The sequence below is a fragment of the Lycium barbarum genome, chromosome 10 (genome assembly GCF_019175385.1).
Source record: "Lycium barbarum isolate Lr01 chromosome 10, ASM1917538v2, whole genome shotgun sequence".
NCBI lineage: Eukaryota > Viridiplantae > Streptophyta > Magnoliopsida > Solanales > Solanaceae > Lycium > Lycium barbarum.
Window position 1 is genome coordinate 1,236,547 of NC_083346.1, and position 15,561 is coordinate 1,252,107.

Below are 15,561 nucleotides of genomic sequence, written 5' to 3' on the forward strand. Positions count from 1 at the left end.
TGACGACATTAAGGAATATAAATTGGAACACAATACTGCCAATGACACGTGTCGATAATCGATTGGTTTTCCTACATACAGTATATTCTAATTTGGTGGGCTGATTAAAAGAAGTTGGAGTAGAGAATTTCATCGTATGTCTCCTTCATACCACTTTTTTGTGCTCTTCTTTTTATCTTCTTCCCATGTGGTCATCCCAAACCAGAAGGAATAAAAGGAAGAAAAACTCAAAAAAAGTATACAAATAAAGAACAGAGTTGTAATATGGAGGGAAATATCAAGAAAGTGATAAAATACTGGATAGAAGGAGAAATTGAAACTTTTATTAAGGTATGGTTATTAATTTATGTATCACTATGCTATTGCTATTTAGCATCCAAAATTCTTCCAAAAGGTTCATTTAGGCTCTTATCTTTTCTCCCTGTGATATGTTTTTCCCTCTATGTCCCTCTCAAAATTAATTCTGTTCATCTTTGTGGTAACACAGGTTTTTTTATTTCTTGGCTTTGTAATTTTAAGCTTCTTTTACTTGCTTTTGACCAAGGTCCACTTTCTGATTCTTCACTTTCTATTACTAAATTTCTAATCCTTGCTTGCCTACCCATCAAGATTCAGCAAAAATGTCCAGAAAAAATTGAAATTTATGTGCAAAATGGGGTTAACAGAGGTAAATTTCATCAAAATGGTTATTTTCAAGAAACTCCATCTCTAAATCCAGCTGAAAAAGTTTCTAGTGTACAAAGTGGAAAGGGTTTTGCAAAAAATGGCCATTTTCATGAAACTCCATTTCCAAACTCAGTTGATAAAACTGAAAACAACGTTTTTCAAGATGGACATTTTCATGAAATCCCATCTCCAATTTTAGCTGAAAAAGGTTCTAGTGTGCAAAGTGGAAAGGGTTTTGCAAAAAATGGCCATTTTCAAGAAATCCCATTTCCAAGTTCAATTGATAAAACTGAAAGCAACCCTTTTCAAGATGGACATTTTCATGAAACGCTGTCTCAAAAATCATCTGAAAAAGGCTCTAGCCTGCAAATGGGAAGGGACGTTGCACAAAATGACCACTTCCAAGAAAGCCTATATCTATCTTATGCAAAGTCCAACAAAGGCCAGAAACTAAATTATGACATAAAGACACTTCTTTTTGCTTTAATTATTAGAATTTATGACTATAGTGACTATATACATTCCCATATCATATTGGTCATCTATTGCTTCCACATATACCTTTCCTTAGAAATCATTCTAGCTATTATTTCGGGCTTGGTCCGTGGGCTTTTCGGGCTTCAGCTCGAACCACAGTTCAATGAACCATATTTATCTACCTCATTACAAGATTTCTGGGGCCAGCGTTGGAATCTCATCGTCTCTCAAATCCTTCGGCCCACTGTATACAAGCCCACTCTAAGCCTCTCCACGAACATTTTGGGCGGGAACTGGACCCCACTTCCCGCTGTGATGGTTACATTCGCCGTATCGGGCCTAATGCACGAGCTGATATTTTACTATTTGGGTCGGGTCAAGCCCACTTGGGAAATCACCTGGTTCTTTTTGCTACATGGGGTGTGTTTAAACATTGAGATATGTGTTAAGAACGTAATTAATGACAGGTTTAAGCTGCCACGGATTATCGGGACAATCTTGACCGTTGGATTTGTTATGATCACGGGTTTCTGGTTGTTTTTTCCACAGTTGTTAAGGTGTAATTCTGATGTTAGAGCATTTGCGGAGTATGAAGCTATTGGTGCATTCTTTAAGGATATCACCAAGGCTGTGAAATCGACATTTTTGAGATAATCCCTCTAAATAGGGGTGTCAAATGGATTAAATTTGGATGGGTCAAAATGGACGGGTCATTAACCCACCCAAACTTGGATGATTAGTCGGGACATTTTTTACGGTCTAACTTTGCCACCCCTACCTTCGAAACAAATTCACTTTTATTTGATGTAACATAAACGTATACACTACTATACGATAAGTTGTTTAGGTTCTTACGCATGTACCATGAAGCAGGGGCGGAGCTAGCTCATCGGGTGCGGGTTCGGTCAAACCTAGTAGCTTTGGTCCAAACCTTATATTTGTATTGAAAAATTCATTGAACATGTACAAATTATTAATTTAGAATTCAGTAACTTTAAATAACTTAACTCCGACACCCATAAACGTCAAATTCTGGCTTCGCCTTTGCCACGAAGTACGTCGTAAAACATTCATATAAAAGGGCATGGATTTCTGGTCAAGTGAAGTGCAATTAGGATGTCACCTCCATTTTAGTCAACAAATATTTTAAATTGTACACTGTATGCTACTAATTTGTACATATATCAAACCAAATATTCATAAGAAATAATCTCTATGTTACAATCCCTGCATTACTAATGAATCACTAATCCATGCATAACGTGTATCCAAACCAAATGGCCCCTTAAGGCATCGTTTGGTTGATTGTATTAGTCTCAACCGACCATTTAAAATAAGATAATACATTAATTGGTCGGATGCATAATAAAATTAATCACTTGTACATAATTAATATAGTACTATATTTGATTAGCGGTATTAAATAGTACTCACATTTATTTACACAAGCTTTTGGTTGTTCTTTCCACCATTTTTGATAACTAAAGCAGTAATTAAAGCATGTACAGAATCTCTTGCTTTTTTAGAATTTATTAGGAATGGCACATTGATCAAGTGATATTTGAAGGGGAAAATAAATTTAAAGTTGAAAAATGATATTTGAATGTTAAAATTATATTTGGACATGCATTTTACTTGAAAAAAACAAATTAAAGTTCTATGATAGAAAAAAAAAATCAATTGAAAAATTGATCTTCAAAACTATAAAAAATTATTCTACTAATATATAAACAATACATTAGAATAGTTTTTTAAGAAAATAAAATAAATCATCTTCAAAAACGGATCTTGAGTTTTATTTTGCCTAAGCTAACATACAATATGCATCAACAAGATATAGAGTGATAAGTATTCATTCTTAATTAAAAGTTTTGTGATTGAACGCACGAATTAAAATTTAATCGGGTGTTAATACTAAGGGTATGAGAAATCAGAAATGATATACAATATAAGAATAAAATATACTCTTATATTGGATACTATAGTAAATGTTGCTGCTTTGATGATCGTGACTTTTGATCAATTTCAAGAAAAGACAGCGGACCCCAAATTTAGGCGAAGAATGTAAAGGAGAAAAAACAAACTTCCAAATTATTCAGTTGCTTTTCTTACACGCTGATTTTGGATCCAGCAAACACGTCATGGGTGACGAAAAGTTGAAAAGTTTAGCAGTCTCACAAGACTTTCATGATTAAGGAAGACGTTGGAAGAGAAAGTACTAATATTGTTTGTTTAAATATTTTTAACTGCTACAACAAATATTGTTAAAAACGAAGGATCATAAATATGTCTAATCTATTGAAAAAGATTTATAAATATCCTCCTTTTATTTTTAGTTTTAAAAATATTATTTTATTCATTTCTTAGGTCTAAAAATACCCTTAAAGTGTTGTAAAACCAAGCTAAAAGAATACGCAGAGGCATTTGAAAATAATAAAGCAATGCTGGTGTGGAGGGTAACGCCTTTGCTTCGGCGCGAATGAAGTGCAGAAGGTAAGATCCTTGGGCCATGAAATGGTGCCTTTAGGCGATGAGAATGATGCCTTTAGACTATGACGCTCTCGATGTCCTGTTGTGGGGCCGGACGAGCCAATGCAGTGTCCTACTGTGGGGCCGGATGAGCCCGTGCCTTTTCTCTCAAAATGTGCCATTGGTGGAATTTTTGAGGGCCCCCTCAAAAATTCTGTCCCAGTTTAAACAAACAAAAATTCGCATACTTCCAGCGGAAGTTGATGTGCACTTGCTTTTTTTTTTTTTTTTTTTTTTTTTTTTTAAGCTACTCAAAAATGTTCTCCCAATTTCATGCTTCAGCGGAGAAATACGAGGATCTTTCATGGTAAGACCAGATGTCGATACCTCGTAGAGTTAGTAACAACACAACAACATTGAACTATATTTACTGTGCAACGATAAAAAACAAAATTAAGAAAAAAAAAATAACGAAATCACGAAAGCAAAATCCAGCAAAATTTTTTTTTTTTTTTAATAATAACAATGATTGATATAACATGCCCCGACTTCAGTTGGTACCAACAATTAGTATTGTGCATAAGAATTCACCATTATTTATCGTCCAACAAACCAAGATCGACTTATTGGTAATTCCTATAGCTTCAAGTGGTACCTCAGACATACCTAAAGATCGACAAGATTGGTTCATTTTGCTTCAAACAAGGATTATGAACTATACATATCCTCATGTTTCAAGTGCCCTAACCAGAAAGAAAGTCCCTTTTCACACATATTCAGTATTTTTGAACTTTGAGACATCTAGAGAAGTACACTCAAACTCAGAAAGATGTTCAATGCTTGCAATTGTAATACCATAAGCTTGGTCGTCATGTAAGTATCCACTAATGAGAGAAACCTTAGCATAGAATCACGTAGGGCTTGTTATTGTGTTGTAATGTAGGCTTGAGAAAAGGGTAGGATATTATTTGGGTAAGGAGTGACTAATCCTTCCCTAAGCGTTGCACTATATCTGTGCTTAGTATTTGTGTGCTCTGACGCTGATCCACTTTGTTTTATTGTCCCTTTCTTTTGTACTTGTGCGACCTCTTTTGCAAGTTAAAGCCCTTTTTTCGTTTTTTTTTTAGGGTTGCGTGCCCGAGACTCTGTGGGGATTAAGAGAATTGACCTGGGTTGTATGCCCGAGGTCTTGATACTAATTTCGGGTTGTATGCCTGAGTGTGAAAAAATAAAAAAGAATAACGGGTTGTATGTCCGAGATCCCGAATGACTGAGGTTTTTTTTTTTTTTTTTTGTGTGTTTTTGTGGGCTCCTTCTTGCTTTGGAGGTCGTTCTTAGCCTTTGTTTTTCTGGGACGGTCGAATCAATTTTTTTTTTTTGGAAACTTCAGCTCAGATCTCTATCCGCGGTTGCACGTTTTTTAGTGCGCTAGCTCAGAGAGGTTGGGCCAAGAGAGAGATAGTGCATGTAAGCACTCAGAAATGGTATAGGCTTATGATGTTGTGGTAAAAGAAAAGGCTTTAGGCTCAAAGGGGGAATGCTAGGGATAATGTCATTGGTAGGCTAGAAAGGCTCAAACGGGTCAAAGAAGGCCTACGATCCTTTTCTATGCTGAGTGTTACTCATAATTTCGCCTCAACAGACATTCAGGCCAAGTTCTAGATCACAATGCAATGCAACTGAACGCTATCTAAAGCTCACCACACAATGCACATGAAACAATGAGGTCGGTTTTGTTCTTGTCTTACAAGCATGCAAGAGAATTTTCAAGTGTCACTTAAAGTGTGAATGAGAGGTACCAAAAGAATCTATAGTTTACCATGAAGTCAGTCCTCTCCATCATATTGATTGTTACTTGTTTCTTTCCTATGCACATTCTAACTGTGTTGGTACCAACCAAGTTAAATATATGAATCTAAAAAATATTTTTTTGTATTTTTTGAATAAGGGGTACCGAACCCAAAAAGGGTTGCCTACGTATCTCATCTTTGATGAGAATCAGGTGCGCGTAGTTCGTTCAGATAGGATAGAAAGAAATAAAATGTTTTTGTGATTTTTCAAAATAAAAGATTTTTTTTTGGGATTTTTTGAATAATGAATACCGAACCCAAAAGGGCTGCCTACGTATCTCATCAAAGAAGAGAATCAGGTGTGCGTAGTTCTTGCAGAAATGATAGAAAGAAATAAAAAAAAAAAAATTGTGATTTTTAGAAATAAAGGATTTTTTTTTTTTTTTGTGATTTTTTGAATAATGAATAATGAATACCGAACCCAAAAGGGCTGCATACGTATCTCATCAAAGAAGAGAATCAAGTGTGCGTAGTTCTTCCAAATAGGATAGAAAGAAATAAAATATTTTTTGTGATGATTTTTTTTTTCAAAATAAAGGTTTTTTTTTTATGAATAATGAATAATGAATAATGAATAATGAATACCGAACCCAAAAGGGCTGCCTACGTATCTCATCAAAGAAGAGAATCAGGTGTGCGTAGTTCTTGGAGAAAGGATATAAAATGCATGATTGAAGAAAAAATATTTTACAAAATGCAGGATTCGACGCAAGTCAACTAAAAAATAGTTAGATAAAGTGCTAAGGTAGTGCAAAGCAAATAACAACAATATTTATTTAAAAACAAAACATGTAACAAATAAAGAGTATGTGAAAAATGAAAAGAATGTTCGAAATAAAGGATAAAATTTAACCTAGCTAAAAACAACTGCAAAATGGAATGTACAGTAACCTAGGAATTCTAAGAGTTGGTTTTCCTATGACACAAGGCTCCCCCAAGCGGACAACTTGGGAGTGGAAAGTCTGTGGCCGTCGACTGCACCGCCGATCGACTAAATCCACAAGATCGATCCAACTAAAAGGGTAATTTAGTAGTGCACGGCCGCGAACCGCGAAACCGCTTTAAATGTGTGAATTTATGTGAATTTTCCAGGAGTGGAGGAAATATGAACGGAATGCCATTTTATATAAACCGATAACACATATGAATATTAATATAAAACCACAAAAAGATAGCAATTAAAGAGAAACAGTAAAAGCAATATGCATAATTTACAATAAAGTAAAAAATGAGTATGGTAAATAAAACTTGCTAGTAAAAAAGATAATAATACAGTGTATGGAATTAAACACAGGTATGTACGTAAACAAATAAGGGAACAAAGGAAAGTATATACATGACGAATAAATACAGGCAAGTAAAATAAAGGAAAAATTCAAATAAAGATAACATACCTCGAATAACAAATTGAGTCCATATGGTTAGAACCTAAGTGTTCCCCAGCAGAGTCGCCATGTTGTTGCACCCTATTTTTACCAAAGGCTAAACAAAGCACAACTTATGGGACTCTAAAATAATTAATTATGTACAGAGTCGCCACCTAGCATTTAAGGTATACTAGGGTACCTATAAATTATTAATATATGCAGCTTAACATGGTCTACGAAAATAAGTGAGATTCTAGGTAAGGGTTCAAATTATTCCGAAGGGAAGGTGTTAGGCATCCTTCAGAATCCACAAATATGGTTTCCGGCTGGACCAATTTAACTATACGAGGGATGTGTAAAAAGGCTTGATTATTATTTACAAAAATTAATAAAATTTAGACTAAAGAATAACTAATATGACTATTCACATTAATAATCATGCAATACGTATTTTATACATATGTGATATAATAATTATTTTAAAAAAGAAGTTATGTGCAACTTAGAAGCTTGGGTATGTGACAAAGGTATAAAAAATGGGCATGAAATTATTTTGCCCTCGAAGTGAGTTAACTAATTTAACTAGCTAAGTATGTACGCCTAATCAATTAATTATGAGAGTATATTCTAAAGCCTAAATATTGAGGCAAATCACCCTATTTATTCACTTAAGTGTGCTAAGCTATTGAATTAAAACTCTAGCAAAACATGATAACTATAAGAATATTAATTACAAAAATAACAACTGTCTAATATTAATATGTCTAAAACACATAAAATTTAAATCGGCTAAGTAGATCATAAATAAATACCACCAACCTACACCCTAAAAAATAAAGTTGCACTATATTTTATGCTTGCATAAATTTAAGAATGTAAAATAAATATAAACAAAGAATCTAAGAAGCTATTTGAACTTCTTTTGAGTGTCATCTTAAAAAAATAACTTCGGATACCTGCATGAGACTTAATAAAAAAAATGTTAGTAAGAGAATAAATAATTATCGGATGAATAAAAAAAAATAATGAATAAACTAAAAATAAAAATCCGTCTTTATACATGGAAGGCCTTGGAAATCGACGAAAATTTCTTCATCGGCCATTTGGGGGACTGAACGTTCACAATCTCCCATATAATCCGCGAACTAAGGAAATCAGCAAAGGGGTAACCCCAAACAGGTAAAAAATTGCAACTTTAGAATAAGAGTTAAAATATAAGAGTAGTTAAATGACAACTAGCAACATATTAAAATATACTTACTTTGTATCAAACTTCTTTCTGACAGCAATTGCAGCCAACTTGATTTAAAATATACTTACTTTTTTATCATTTTCCCCATTATTGTCCAAACAGAATTATTAGGTGGTGGACCATTGTACAACACACATTATTGTTACTTTTAACTTTTCCCACGTTATTAGAGGAAGCTGAAAATGCACAAACCTCAAAGCTCAAATCTTGAATATGCAGAAAGAGAACAAATTAGCAAACAGATCCATATAGATATATACATATATATAGCATAGGGGACTCAAAGTAAAGGAAAGAGCAAAAGATGAAATGAACTGACCCCTTTAGCACAATGATTTTATGATCGGACAAAAAGTGCTAAAAAAAATCCTAGGAGAAATGAAACAGAAAATTTGCACAGAAAACCGGCCTTCTAAAAATATATGTGCATCATATGGGTTGGTGTTCGTCGGAGGCTGGTTGCAGCCCATCGGAACAGTGATAGGGAAGAGGGAAAGAGTGAAAAGGACTGCTGGTTGGTTACGGCGTGGTGGTTTGTGGTTGGGAGACAGAGTTGTTGTTCGCTGCTCCGATTCACTGGAGATGGAGCTCCTCGCCGGAGCAGCGGGAGGGGGAGGACGAAGTGGTGAGCAGTGAAGTGGGGTTCACGGTGTTGTCATTTTTGGTGGAGCTCGCTGGTTGCAGCGATGGAGAAAGGGACGAAAAGGAGGTGGAAGGCATTGTTGTCGTGGTTCGTGTTCACCGGAGTGGTGGTCGGCGGCAGTGAAGGTGATGGTCGGCGGCGGCTAGGAGAGAAATGGGGGGGAAAATGTTTAGGTTTTTTTTAGAGAGAGAGAGAAAAATCTGATATGTTTTAGGTATGGAGAATAATGAGGGGAAAGAAAGAAAGAAAAAATCTGAGAAGTGTAAGTGTGTGTTGTGCAAAATGCAAATATGTATTGGATTAAATCAACCCCCGTTTCCTTATAATGTGAACAAACCTTCCTTTTTGTCCAAAAAAATTATGAAGCCATACCCCTTTGTCCCCTTATTTCATTTAACTAATCCAAACCTAACCATCACCTCAAAATGTCCACTTTTAAAAAAAAAGTGGCGAGACCTTGATTTGATTGAATTTTGCTCTGTATTTAAAAAAAAAAAAAAGTAGTTACTCCGCTTTTTTCTGCACTGTCGGACTGTACTAAAATATAGTTAATTAGTACATGTATAAATAATGATGTAAGTATAAAATATAAATATTAATGTGTAAGATATGAAAAGGTATCGCTACAAAATTAAGAAACAATTGTTAATTACACAAAAAATGGTAGTATTACGCTGTACATGTGCAAATAATGATTCTTGAAAAAATGCCAATAAATTGAGAAAATTCCTAAAATAAGGATAATCATCAATAAATTGTTGAAAAAATATAAAAATGTGTAAAAATGTATTTCGTGCTCTTTAACGAATCAGGGCCCCCCAAAACGTTAATTTTAAGCACGTCGAGCCAAAATTAGGTGGCAACATACCCCACTGACATTATACCTTGAGGTCCTTGGACTATAGGTCCAAAACATCACTATTCCAAGTGAAACAAAATATACTTGAATTGCGTATTTTATTATTATATATGTCTACATTCTTTGACAGATTTGAATTCAAGATCCTCGTCACCATTTATAATGTTGAGCTCTACATTGTATCGTTGATACTGTCGACGGCCAGTTCACATCAGTTTCAATGCAACATAATTTATCGAGATCTCTTCACTTTTCATCATTTTCAGGTACCTAAACATTTCCTAAGGTTTTATGAAGTATTATGTCGTGCTGCTCTTTTAAAGCACTTGCCTCATTATTATGACCATCTTGATCATTTGCTCCTCTCCTTTTTCAAGGAGTTTTACCTTTGGAACTGATTGTCGCCATGGACACATCCTTTAAGGACTTTAATTCTAATTGGAGCATTTGCAGCAAAAATATAATATTCACTTTTGGGTCAGCAAATGCGTCTGGCAATTCACTTGAATTATCTTTTAAACGAGGATCATATCAGTGATATTTCATCAAGTAAAACATATTTTCCAGCTGCTTATCATCTCTCCCCCTAATGTTAGAAAATCTAACATTTGCCTCCCAACCTTATTTGGGGACCCACCTTTGTGCGTTGTGGTGGAGCAATATAATTAACTCATATACCGCACATTCAAAATTTCAGATGGAAATTATTTGGTTCCTAACCCTGAACCAATTATGACAGGGGAACTTAATATCTTGTTGGCTTGATAAGTACAAGTGTTGCTTCATATTAAATAAGATATCTCATATCAAATTTCTTTTTGGGAGTTTTGTTCTCATAACCGTTTATCTATAATTGGAGGCATATAATTTCTGCTAAACCAACTTTGATATAAATCAACATTATCAACATAATTTCATAGTTTGAAACTGTGCTCTTAATATAACAATTTGAGCAAACAATCTTGCAAAAACCAAATTGCAAGTTGATACCAAATGCACATGTGACCATAACATAGATGCATCTATTAAAACCATATAATAGTAAACCGGTCCACATGGCAGGTGACTGGACCCATATATATATATATATATATATATATATATATATATATATATATATATATATATTACCTTTTATACGTTCCAAAAATCAGGGAATACAATCCCTATCGTTGCTGGTATAATAATCAATTTGGCATCACGAGAACAAGCAACACAAGTGAATTCGTGAAGAATTTTCTATTTCTTCAAGATATAACCATATGAATTCTCAATAATTTTCGCATCACATTTGAACCGGGATGGCCAACCGGTCAAGCCAACTTCTATAGCATGTGATTCCATCATGCCTGTATTTATGTGGCACAAATTCAAAGGAAAAACTGGTAACATTTCATATACATTTTGTTTACCTGTGTAGTTGTACTAAATATGAAGATATTAAACCTTCCCATAATTTATAGTCTCAATATAATTCATATATTGTCAATGCCTTTGAAACTTAAAAAGTTTCTTTTGAAACTTACTACAACACCAATATTATGAACAATTACGTTCGTCCAGGTAGTAACAAAGTAGCTTTTCCAGAGCTCCCAATTAATTATAAATTATCGCATATTTTATAATACCATTCATATGGTGAACATCTCCTTTTGGAGAGTAATTGTCATTATGGTCGTGGCCAAAATCTTTATAAGCAAGACTTATTTCCTACCTTTAACCTTTGGTAATTAATGATAAGACATACCATAATATTTGTGACGTGCTAAAAGTACATGACCAATGATCGTTTATGTCAAAATACAAATTTTCTTATTTCTCTCAAACCTCCCGTAGAGGTGAGTTGTGGTATTTATTCAACCATACATGAACACGTCCTTAGCCACAATTTTACATAATTCACTTTTACAATGGGCGAGCATTCACGTTGCTTATCACAAGTCACATTCTCTTCAAGGAATGAACTATAATCATATATAAGCAATTCATTAATTTTCATTATAAGCCGTTGTCTTTATCATATTCATAAACCCACCTCGACATCACTTTGAAATTGTATTCCTTTCTTTTGATGGAGGATTTATAACATTTTATCAAATTGGGTCACACGACAACCGCATGCCCAATGACCTGTCATACCATTTTGATGGCAAAAATTACCTTCTTCTTTAGAAGAACCACTTTGAGAACCTATTATGTTCTTCCTCTTATATTACCACAATGATGATTAACATTATTTTGTCATTTGTCACGCCCACTTTCATTCGTTTAACCACTTGTTCTCATTTAGAATTATTAGGCACTGCTACCACATTCCCCTCATGGAATGGAGCATATCAAGTGAGATAGGTTCAAGACTATTCATCAGAAGCACTCTATTCTGCTTTAATCGTCATTATATCATCACTATGGTGCATTAGGACTTAAACCCAACGTCTTATCCATTTAAAGGCGTTTTAGGCCACAATGTGACGGGACATGAACCCAACATCTTATATTGTCATCATAGTGCACTGAGACTCAAACCCGATATCTTACCCTCTTAATGCGATAGAACTTCAATCCACCGTCTTGCCCTCAACCAATGACATAATAGGCCAAAATGTAATATCGCTCGCCCTTGAACCATTGAAATATTACTACTTACGGTGGCCACAACTTTCTTAGTTAATGCATAATTTAAAGCAAGGCAATGGTTGTATTCTTCTGATAAGCTCATGTGCTAATCGAGAAAAAAATAAGGTTAGCTGAATCTTTTTTTTTTGCAGGTAAACATGAAAACTTTCTTACTGTGGTTAGCATACATTATTCATCTGTGTAAATCAAATTCAAAGTAAATACATGTCAATCTTTATTAACATGTATAAACCACTATAGACCACTAACAGACATATGTAATCATTTCAAATGAATATGCATGAATAAATTAAGTCATAAGAGACGTTACCAAATAAATTGTTAGGCAGAAAGCACTTTCATTGTTCAAGTAATTATGGGCAGTGAAAAATATTTCTTACCTTGAACGTGAGGAGGAGAATTAATTATTCAAGCTTTCTCCTAAAATAACTTCATGGATGTTAGATTCAATATCTCACAACACTCTTAACTAGGGGTGTACAAAGCAAACCGACAAACCGCACCAAACCGATAATCCGAATCAAACCGAGAAAAAAACCCGACTAGTGGTTTGGTTTGATTTGGTTTGGTTTTAAAAAGAAAAACCCGAACACTATTGGTTTGGTTTGGTTTTAGCTAAAAAAAGTCAAACCGAATCAAACCAACCCGACATTACATTGATAAAATTTCAAACATATTTTATACATAGAAATATTTATTTATAATGTAATTTATAAATGTTTCTTTAACTTTTCATAGTTTTTTGTCTTTTAACATATTATTTCAAGCTTGGAATTGGAATTTTGAATGGTTTAATAAGTTTTATAGCTCAATAATATTAGTAACTCAAATAAAACTCAACAAAAATCAAATCAATACTAATGCTAACAAAAGAAATTCATATCTAACACTAGAATGATAATAATTTTGATATTTATTCTTTAGTTTTATATTAGTTTAGAAAGTGAAAATACATAACTTAATTTTATTTTTTTCTTTAATATCTAGTCATGTAATTAATACTTATTAGCCGTACTTATTTTAGCATGACTTAGTACTTTAAGATTATGATCATTTTCTACATGCCTTATAAATTAGTTGTATTTATTGTAGCATGACTTAGTACTTTTAGATTATGACAATTTTATTTTATGCAATTTCATTAATATTTTTCGTTGAATATTTTAGTACAATGTCATCTCTCATCACGTTTTGTGTTATTTTCTTAATAAATATCTTAATTAGATAGTCGTATCTTACTAGGACTAAAGAAATATTTGAAGTACAAATTATATGTTTTGTATGAAGACTTTACCGGAAAAAACCCGAAAAACCCGAGCAACCCGAAAAAACCGAGAAAACCCGAGGTTGAAAAACCCGACTTTTGTTGGTTTGGTTTGGTGTATAGATTAAAAAACCCGATGCAATTGGTTTGGTTTGGTCTTTAAAAAATCCGAACCAACCCGGTCCATGTACACCCTTACTCTTAACCTTTTAATCAATATTTAATAAACCACAAAATACATGCACTACAAAGAAAAATTGAAATAACAAAAAATAAACATTTACATGACCAAGAAAATGAAACCAATCGACAAACAAAAAGTTAAAACTAATTACTTGCGGGTTTTGCCACTTTACTGTTTGTCATGGAAATTAGTGTCTCAGCCTTCTTGTATTCATTCCTTTTATTTATGAGTTTGTCATCTATATGTTTAAACCCAAAAGACTGATGATAAAATCTTGTGCCCATACAACTTGAAAAAATGAATTGTTCTCTTCAATTTCTTAAGACCACCTCAACATTTGCATAAAAAATAGACTAGAAATATGTGACAAACATTTATAGATGATGAATATAATTAGTCAAACACAGAGATCCCAGAGAACATAAATTAGTAATACTCATTTAAGAAAGAGGAAAAAGAACAGTAGAAGGATATCACCTGGTCGAATTCAAAGAGTTGAAATTTTATAATTCAACCAACGATGAAGAAGAGAAACACACCACCTCACAATCTACTCGCCGAGTTAATCCTACCTTGAATTTGTGAGCCTCATGCTGATAACGTGTTGTAAAACCAAGCTAAAAGAGTAACAATATGAAACAAGAAACTAGACAAGAAATGTAGAGAGCAGGAGAGAACTTTATTCATCCTTCCAAGTTTTGTTCAAGTGTTACATACAACCCAACTATATATAGGAATACATTGAGAACACCAAAGAGTGTGTCATAAACATGGCTAGTAACTATTTGGGGGGTTTTAGAAATAAAGGGTGGGAGTAGTGGTCATAAAGTAATGGGGGTTACTTCTACAAAAGTTATGAACATGAAGTAGTGAGAGTTATGTGTAGAGAAGTAATAGACATCCACACATTAATATTTTCATAACATAAAGTTTATTTTTGGCTCAAATATACCCCTCAAACTAACAGGTCAAATTTAACTCTTTTAAAAAGCCATATGACATTTTATAATCGATCACACATTTTAATTTCAGAATAAGTAAAACCCACCCAATTTTTAAGATCCAAACCCATTGACCCGTTGGAGGAAAGACCAAGCAAGACATTTGACAAAGATAACATGGAACAAAACATGTGTGAAGGAAAAATGGAAGAAGTCTTTAAGAACAATGAGGTTAATTCAGGTAATATTGAAGGAGGACATTTTAAATTTACTGGAAAAAGTGAAGAAAGTGAGCAAAGTAAGCGTAATATGTCATCTCAACAACCATATAAAGCTGATGGAAGAGTTGCTTGGAGGGAAAATGCAGAATTATTTGAAGTAGTTGAAACCTACCCATCTTGTGGGTCTCTTGAGAAAGTCAAGAATGAATTTGGTGTGCTGCATGATATGGAATCACATCAATATAGACAATTCGAAGCAGCCACTGATCTTAAGTCTGGACGTGTTCGAAGATGGGTAGGCTAATTTAGATGTCCAATTTAAGTCTGGACGTGTTCGAAGATTATAGGTCAAATTGAACAATTCAATAAGCATCCCATTTATGTTTGTTCTTAGTGTGCTGATTTTCAATCCGAAGCAGCCACTAACCTTAAAACGGGTTAATGGGTTTGGATCTTAAAAATTGGGTGGGTTTTACTTATTCTGAAATTAAAATGTATGATACATTATATATGCCATGTCGCTTTTTAAAAGAGTTAAATTTGACCTGTTAGTTTGCGGGGTATATTTGAGCCAAAAACAAATTTTAAGGGTATTTTTAGACCTAAAAGGTGAATGGAAGGGGATTTTTAGACTCAAAGGTGGAAGGAGGGTATTTATGAGCCTTTTTCAATAGGTTAGGGGTATTTATGAGCCTTTTCCGTTGTTAAAAAAAACATAAAATATAACTTAA

At 33.8% G+C, this 15,561-nt stretch overlaps 1 protein-coding gene across 1 annotated transcript; it reads left to right on the forward strand.

Moving 5' to 3' along the window:
• Nucleotides 1-115: 115 nt before the first annotated feature.
• LOC132615864 (acyl-CoA--sterol O-acyltransferase 1-like) lies at nucleotides 116-2,145 on the forward strand. Its single transcript, XM_060330459.1, has one exon. It carries the CDS (start codon nucleotides 265-267, stop codon nucleotides 1,795-1,797), a length of 1,533 nt encoding a protein of 510 aa, XP_060186442.1. The 5' UTR covers nucleotides 116-264; the 3' UTR covers nucleotides 1,798-2,145.
• The last annotated feature ends 13,416 nt before the right edge of the window (nucleotides 2,146-15,561 follow it).